This window comes from Garra rufa, chromosome 4 (genome assembly GCF_049309525.1).
Source record: "Garra rufa chromosome 4, GarRuf1.0, whole genome shotgun sequence".
NCBI classification, from domain to species: Eukaryota; Metazoa; Chordata; class Actinopteri; order Cypriniformes; family Cyprinidae; genus Garra; species Garra rufa.
In genome coordinates, this window is record NC_133364.1 from 46,243,773 (window position 1) to 46,252,725 (window position 8,953).

The following is an 8,953-nucleotide window of genomic DNA, read 5'->3' on the forward strand; positions in this document are numbered from 1 at the left end:
AGAAACTGAAAGAAAATTAACAATGGTCCACAGGATGTCCGCTTTTTCCTCCAAGATGCGGCTGAAGACCTCTTCATCAACCTCTGTTCCACTGTCATCCAGCACAAACATGTTTTAGGGTTATAAAGTGGGAGAACAATAATGTTTTTAGCACCATTTCTGCCTTAATGGGCAAAGCTATGGTAGACTAGCATGGTGCTAAGAATAAAATTTAATATAAACGTACATCTAAACCAGTGGTTGCGTAACACTTTCACATTGTCCTTTATTTTGATGGATATGGTCGTAAAAATTGCACCATAATCTCTTACTCTATTTTAATTTTCATATTTTTATATTAATTATAAGACATTTAATAGCTTTCGTTTTAATTCACATTTTCATTTTTAATCATGAACTTACAGGTTATAGCAGCATATAGGCTAGATTATGCATTTTTTAATATATGAAGAGTTACTTTTCATAGTTAGGGTTTGTACAGATTTTGAAGAGTTTAATTTAAGCACTTTTCAAGCATTTTTAAGGTCCCAAAATCCATTTCTTCAAGTAGCAACAAAATTAAAGAATATAAATAGTATAAACAGTGCCCCTTTAGAAAACTACAAGCTAAAATATTAGAATCTTCAATATTATATTAATTATAATATACTTTTTTAAAAATGTGGCTATATTTTTGTATATTTGTTGTGAACTGTAGGTTAGGTTGAGTTTTTTGTAGATGGTTGGAATAATAATAATGATAATAATGAGTATATAATACATGAATATCTTCCTTAAATAACTTAAAATATTATTTTAATAAATAAACATTGTTTTAAAAAGGACGTGAAAAAGAGTATTTAAGTGTTATCAATAGACTATATAAACGTAATCTTAACATATTCAGCCAAAACTGATTTGTTTTATTTATTCTTGTCAGTGGCAGCTCTATTAGTCTGTATTTACACATAAGACATGATGCACAAGACATGATGATCCATATTGTCATATCAGATGTTTTTTTTTTCACGTCCGTTGCTATGGTTACTACCTATCACGGAACGATTATTTACAGAACTCACTCTGGTAAAAGCGGTGGTCACTCCGAAAGTTTCGTCCTCTAAGCATCATGAAAAACTAAACTTTCGACTGGCTAACAATGCATACAATGCTGCAGACGTTAAAATTTAAACTTTTGCTTTTGTAAATAGAAACCGGAGTGCTTACACAAACGTGCACGACTGAAAGAACATCCCCCTCCCCTCCCTACATAACAATTATATATTGATTCGATATTAATTAATTTAATAATGTTTTAAAAGAATTCAGGCAAATTCATTTGTCTCCGATTACCTTTGGAATGACTGGTGAAGGCTTATTCTCCCATAGCGCTGACATCAGTGTGTTTCTACATAACAGAATGCCTTTCAGTCTGTTGATCGTCGACGCAATCAGTTTTTATTTATCATCTTCTAGGCAGTTATCGATAAAATTACAGCATGCAACATTTCTTAATGTAGCCTAGATGTTTGCGCGCCAGGCGAATACACAAGGCGCCAAAATGGAATTGCACGAGACGTGCTCTCGCGACATTAAACAAAAAATAACGATTGCCAGACGGATTTATTATATTTTTAGTTACATCTGACGTCCTGAATAAATAAATTAAAATCAAGCATTTTCCAAACTTTCGAGACTTTGTAGGAACCCTGATTCGGCCTTCAGATGTTTCCGTCACTGCTAAAAAAAATTAGTCAATGACGGAAAATATTCGGTTAACACGACCTCTGATCTTAACTTCAATTATAAAGAGAACGAAGAGAACAATGCTATTAAAATTAACTTACCCTCCCTGAGAAATGCTGGATATGATGCTCCATTGAGTTTGATGTACTTCTTCTTTCCTTGGTACTGCACTTTGAAAAGCATTGCTGTAGTTTTCCTCACATATTACTACAACATAAAAATACAATTGGTTTATTGAACACGCACAATACCAAATGTAGTGCAAATAAAGTCAGACTCAATCATCTCAGACGGGAATCTGTAAAGTTAGCTTTCAAGGCTAGCTAGTCAATTTAGCCTGCACAAGGCGCGAGATTGGGAGCGGCAGCTAACGTTAACAAATGATTGCTGCATTTTCATTTTGAAATTTCATTTATTGGTCAACAATCAACGTTAACGTTACCACTAAAAACATTTTTACCAGATTTAACATCACAATTACTTTAGCTACCATTGGTATAGTAAGTTAGCTAGTTAAACTAAATTACAAAACGTCACACCTCTTCTACTTATACATTAGCGTTTTTAGTGTTTTAGTTATGAGAATTAAAACAAGAAGACAACCAGGAATATTCGGCATGATTCACTTGGTGGTTTCTTACCTAACTTACGGTACGCAGAATCAAAATGTCGACGACGTCTTCGAATGTCAGTTGGAAACTGGTGTCCACGAGGCTGCGTCATGATTCAACCAATGACAATGCGTAGTCGATCTGATGACGTATCGAAACCTAAACTCATGTGCGGACGGGACAGCAACAGATTGACTCTCAAAGAGTTCACCATCCCACTATTTACACTACAACAGCTCCACATCAACACTGAACCAATGCACTAACACTTGAGAGAGTTTCTGGTGAAACCTGACAAGTGTACTTTAAGCCCAGTTTACTCCAAAGTGTATAAATTATACTCTGGTCATCAAAACTCTGGGATTTTAACACTCTGACATTTGCTGTGCAGTATTTGAAATGAACATGATTTCTTAATGTCTAGTGACATGTCAGTGCCATTTTATGATTAACTGAAATACATTTCTTACAAGAGCCAAAGAGGCATTAACTGTGGTAAATTCAGATTCAAGAAGCATAGTTGCTGTTACTATTACTTTTTTCATCAGCATAACATTAAAGTGAACAATAGTGGCTGACCTCTTAAAGAAAAAAAAATACTACTTCTCTTTTTTACATGTATTACTTAAAAACACAGCAAGAAAATTTAAACTCTTTCGCTTAACCAATATAAATTTCAAACATTAAAGACAAGTAAACGGTCAGTAATACAATAACAAGTTAATAAATAAAATATAAATGAATAAACAGTTTTTTTTTACATCTAGGTTTCATGTACAAAAAAAAGAAGGATATACACAAACACACACAAATACACACCGATGAATCTGAGTCAGAGTCTAGAAAGATCACTTACAAAACTAGCCAGAAACAATACAGTTGCAAAGTGTAATTAGTTTCTGGGACACATCTTCAGTCCTGACCCACAATCGCTATTTTTTGAGTCAAAAAATTCAAACGTGGGACTAATCAAATTAACACATTTTAAAATGACTTTTTAAAGAACATTACCGTAAAACTGATATGATTAAACTGATATTATTACAATCTGACATTGGTACAAACTGCTGGTTTGGTCTGGCCAGAGGAGAGCTGGTCCCCCGACTGAACCTGGTTTCTCCCAAGATTTTTTTTCTCCATTTCTGTCACCTGTGGAGTTTTGGTTCCTTGCTGCTGTCGCCTCTGGCTTGCTTAGTTGGGGACACTTTCCAGCGATATCGTATACTATTTGACCTGAACTGGAGGCTGACATCACTGAATTCATTCATGAACTGCCTTTAACTGAAAATTGATTGCTTACAATAATGGGTTACTTGCACACTATTGTGCTGTTTGAATGCTGTGAAGTTGCTTCGACACAATCCGTATTGTTAAAAGTGCTATATAAATAAAGGTGACTTGATATGAACAAATACATAATAACAGGTTTAAAATTCAGCACTCCTTTTGAACATTTTTATTTTAATCATTCATGTAAAACCAACTATTTTAATACAGGCATATGTTAATTACAATTACCATGTGTACATTTGTTAATATAATCAATTTACTCTTTAAATATAACTAAACATTTAACAAATGGTAAATCATGAACAATCCTTACCAATATCTTGAAAAAATGTTTTCAAAACAGGTTAGCACTCTCCTGCTAAATGAACATTTACTCTTCTTCTAATTGGCCATAAAATGAGTTGTCAAAGTGCTGATGTGTGCACTTGATGTAGTGGAGTAAAACAGTGTCTGCTGTGTGTTTGTTGGTGTATGTTGAAGGTGTTGGTGTAATTCTTATATAACCCCTGTTTTATTTATTCTTCTCTGGTCGCCTGTATCATTCAGTGTCCAATACTAAATTCTTCTGCTCATCTTTAAGGCACTCAATGGTCTTGCTCCCTTCTCTCTTCATGACCTTCTCACTTCCTCTGGTCTTCTAGTTCAGAACTGCTTTGTGTGGCTAGGTTCTGCTAATCTTCAATGGATGGCGGGTCTTTTTCTGTCACGGCACCCAAACAGGGGAACTCGCTCCCCCTTGGCACTCAGAACGGTTACCTCTTTCCGTGAATTTAAATCAAAGCCTAAAATACACTTGTTCAAACAACACTATCACTAAAAGCATTCTGTATTTTTGTTATATGCAGTTGCATTATTTGTGACTGTATTGGGTGACTGTCCAAAGCCCATTTAATTGTTACTTTGTAATGAGTATTTGTTGTATTGGTGTACCTTGGAAAGCTCCTTGAGCCTGGGAAAGGCATTATATAAATTAAACAATTATTATCATTATTATTAAGTGAACCTCCACTGTGGTTATTTATTTATTTATTTATTTATTTATTTATTTATTGGCTAAAATGTATGACGTGATAAAAGATAACTTTGCAGTGAAAAAAATCTATACATTAAAAAAGGAAATGAGAAAGAAACAGAGCATTAAGATATTGAGGAGTCTTTATTTTCTAAGTTGACAAACCAAAACAGCATTTGTTGTCACAGCATAATATAAATCCAAAATCCCTTTCAATATTTCACTCTCATCAAGCAGGGAAATACATTCAAATGACAATAGGACCTTTAGCAGATCTGTAACCATTCCAAAGCTGTATTTTATTGCATGCGTTTACTGAAAACTTTTACTAATCTATCAAATAAACATGTGCAGTATGTCTTCGCACAGATATTATAAGGTTGAGTCTGACTGCATGAATTTTTTTTTTTTTCAGACTTTTTGGATTCACAGTCATTGTTTCTTGTCAAGATCAGTCACCCGCCTTGTTCTTTCCAAAAGGGTTCCAGTTCATGTTGAGCTGCAAAAACACACAATTTGAATGATGCTGTCTATGGCTTCGGCAGCAAGGGACGCACATAGCTGGCCTCATCATTGAAGGAGAGCGGCAAATAGCTGGGAACTTCTTCCCCAGGGAAAGACACAAGCTGGTCACCCTGACGACTGATGCGCTCGTAGAGGACCCAGACACCACCTTTCACTTTGTGGGAGGAAGCGATGTCGCTGAAAGCGATGTCTTGAAGATTTGTTTCATTGTGCAGGGTCACTGTCCTTCCTTGATAGTTGATATGCTCAAACAGCTGGATCTCAGGGTTGTCCAGGTCATCTGTGATTATCCTGAGGGAAGAAAACTTTTCTTTGTCTTCAAGGGTAGCATACTCTCCTTCCTCAAACACCCGCTGCTTTCCAGTGAAATTCTTCTCATAATATGCTACCCATGGTGCGCCAATGACTTTCACGGACGAGATGACGTTATTGAAGCCCTTTTCTTCTAAGTTGCGGACATCGTTCTTGAATTCAGCTGTTCTGCCCTCAAAGGCATCTTCGCTAAAAACAATGATCTTGCTCATTTTGAATGATGACTGGAGGACAGAGAGGCTGGAGAAGACAAGTGTTTCTGAAGGAGCTTCCAGAGAGAGTGAGTGACTTGGTGCACAGAGTTGCCTTTTAAAGCACAAAGTTATGAATTATCTCATCCTTTTTCCAGTTAACCAGGAGCTGTCTCTCAAGAATACGGGTTCCTTGTCAATTCTCAATCAAAAACAAATGGCATCTTTTTTCCAGGTAATCTACAAAGAAATCTACAATGAAAATTGCATCAGTATTTCATCACCCAAGATAAAAGCACAGTCATTTACAAGTATGTTGCTATTGAAAAGATTTATAAGTAAATCAATCAATTTAATGTGATTTGGCGTTCAAATCTTGTATAAAAGAAGTGCACTTATATTTATAAAGTGTGCTTATTGTAGAAATAATATACTTTAATGAACACATATTTTCACAGCATAAGTACATTGTATTTGTAATTCATTTCAAATGTATCACATTTTAAAGTTACATTAAATGCAATAAGTCAAACTTCTGAGTGATTTTTTAAACCACTTAAGTGGGACTTTAGTGCATCTTTATACGTACTTTCATAATTGCTTCTGGTGTCTTTATAATATGGTTAAAGTGTACTACTCAATAAACTGACAAGCAATTCATGTGAGCTCAGATATACTTTAATATCAGTAAACAACAAAATTAAGTGTGAATTAAACATTTTCAGCCACCTTAATGCACATTATGTGTAATTGATTTCAAATATATTAGAGTTTAAAATTACATAACATATACTTTAGTATATTTTATATATGTTACAAGTCTGAACAACAACAACAAAAACAACAACACTACAAGTCTGGAAAACAATATAAAATCATTTTGTCCTTACATACAAAAATACGTACTCTCGCCATCTGTATCTGTATGATGCATTTTCCTCTTTGGGGACCATTTGGAAAAGAAAAGGAAAGAAATTTCCATTTTAGGAAAGAAAAAACAAACAAACAATTGTCATAAAACATATCCAGTCATTATAAATGGTTCAGCTAAGTGAAAGCAATAGACAGCTGCAGTCCAAAGTTTATATACACTCTGCCGTATCTACAAAATAATTTAATAATTTAAAGGGGTCCAATTATGCTCCTTTACAAAGTCTTTAATTTGTTTTTGAGGTGTACTTGAACATGCTGACATGCTTAGTTGTTCGAAAAACGCATTATTTTTCACATAATTTACATTATTACAATAGCTTTCTCCCCAGGCTGGCACAAAGGGCTTGATTAGTTCCGGGTCCCGCCTTCCGAAAAGTCAAAAGTATTGTGATTGGTCAGAAGTCCCAGTACGATGTGATTGCCAAACAGCATAGACCGCGTTCCGCCCTGCTGCGCCCCTTCCCAAAGCAGAAAACTAGATTAAAGTGATTCTTACGTTTTAAATATATATATATATATTATATGTGAGGCATTTTTTTTTATTATGGATCGACTTATTTTCAATCTATGCTGTACCAGAACTGATTTAATATAACTCCGATTGCATACGTCTGAAAGAAGGAAGTCATATACACCTAGGATGCATAAAGGGTGAGTAAATAATATGCTATTGTTGGTCCTATCGTCAGCATACGAGATCGTGGATACGTGATATTATCATTATTGTGCTAATGTATTTAATTATTTGCATGCCTGAAACCATAAGGCTAGTGAAGCTATCTACACTGTATGATAAATAAATCTCTTACCACATACTGCACATATCTACGGCGCGGCGTAGACATGTGCTAGTTCGTGTTTACATCAGCCGCGGATCTGCGTGTGTTTGCACCCTCTGTTCAACACAAGTGAACGGCGCTGCTTCAGCACGGTTACCGGAGCAGTTTGTGAACCTTTAGTTAAATCTGCGTTTAAACGAGCCGACCTACGGCTCGCTATAGCATCCCAAAAGCGGCTGTCCATATTACATGGGTAAAGTTAGGCGAATCCCCCACCCGCCAACGAATTGAATTTCAGTAGGCGGGATACCGCATTGTGACATCATTGCATGCGGAAAACAAACACTGTAGTCCAAACGAGTCGTTCGCTGTAGTTCTTGAAAAGAGATTTTATTAAAAACGAAATATCTCCCTTTGGAGTGGACTTTGAGATTTGTAACTTTGTAGTTGTTTTTTATGCCCAAACATACACACCTGTAACAAGTATCCACTGAGACGGCGAGATGTGTAGAACCCAAGTGCAGTTTATTTACAGTGATGCAAACTCCAAACAAACAATCCAAACATGAAATCCAAATGACAAACGTAATCCAAACAACGACGAGACTTGACTTGAGAACTTGACAAAGGCTTGACTTGGCATGAACAGACTTGACATAAACTTGACTTGGCATGAACAGACTTGACTTGAAACAGACTTGAAAAACACTCACCAGACAGCAGAATTACAACATTAATACACGACGATGAACAATGAAACAGAAGGCCTATTTATATGAAACAATACAGGTCACATGACACAAACAAACCAATGGAAAACAAGGAACAAGACCATAGCAACCAATGCAACCAATCAGAACAAGACACATGGAACTAAGGGACCAATAAGGAATACACAAGGGCAAGGGAAGCAAGAGACAACAGCATGAACCAAATACAAATTAAAAGACATGAAAACATGAACATGACACAAAACCCCAAAACAAAAACAAAAACACCCGTTACATTTCCCCCACTCTAAGGGCGGCTCCCGACGCCCAAAACAAAACCCTAAATAAAAAGGTCCAGGAGGGTGGTAGAGCAGGGGTGAAATAGGGGGCGGGATGGAGGGCCAGGTCCATGTAGGGGAACAGATTCAGAATCATGGCATGGAGCAAGAAACAATGGGCAAGACCAAGGGTACAGTGGTGGACCTGGGCAGTGGAGTAATGGAGGACCTAGACCATGAAGCAGTGGCAGACAGTGGGAAACTGGAGGACCTGGGCCGTGGAGCAGTGGCAGACTGTGGAACAATGGAGGGCCTGGGGCATGGAGTAATGGCTGACAGTGAAGCATGGGAGGACCTGGGCCATGGAGCAGTGGCAGACAGTGAGACAGTGGAGGACCTGGGCCGTGCAGCAGTGGCAGACTCTGGAACAATGGAGGGCCTGGGGCATGGAGTTGTGGCAGACAGTGGAAACTTGGAGGATCTGGGCCGTGAAGCAGTGTCAGACAATGAAACAGTGGAGGGCCTGGACCGTGGAGTGATGGCAGACAGTGAAGCTCTGGAGGATCAGGGCCATGAAACAGTGTCAG

At 37.0% G+C, this 8,953-nt stretch overlaps 1 protein-coding gene across 1 annotated transcript; it reads right to left on the reverse strand.

The window, feature by feature from the left end:
• Window positions 1-5,168: 5,168 nt before the first annotated feature.
• On the reverse strand, window positions 5,169-5,687 carry LOC141332970 (epidermal differentiation-specific protein-like). The gene has a single exon (XM_073837929.1). The coding sequence runs from the start codon at window positions 5,685-5,687 to the stop codon at window positions 5,169-5,171; it is 519 nt and encodes a 172-aa protein (XP_073694030.1).
• Between the last annotated feature and the right edge of the window lie 3,266 nt (window positions 5,688-8,953).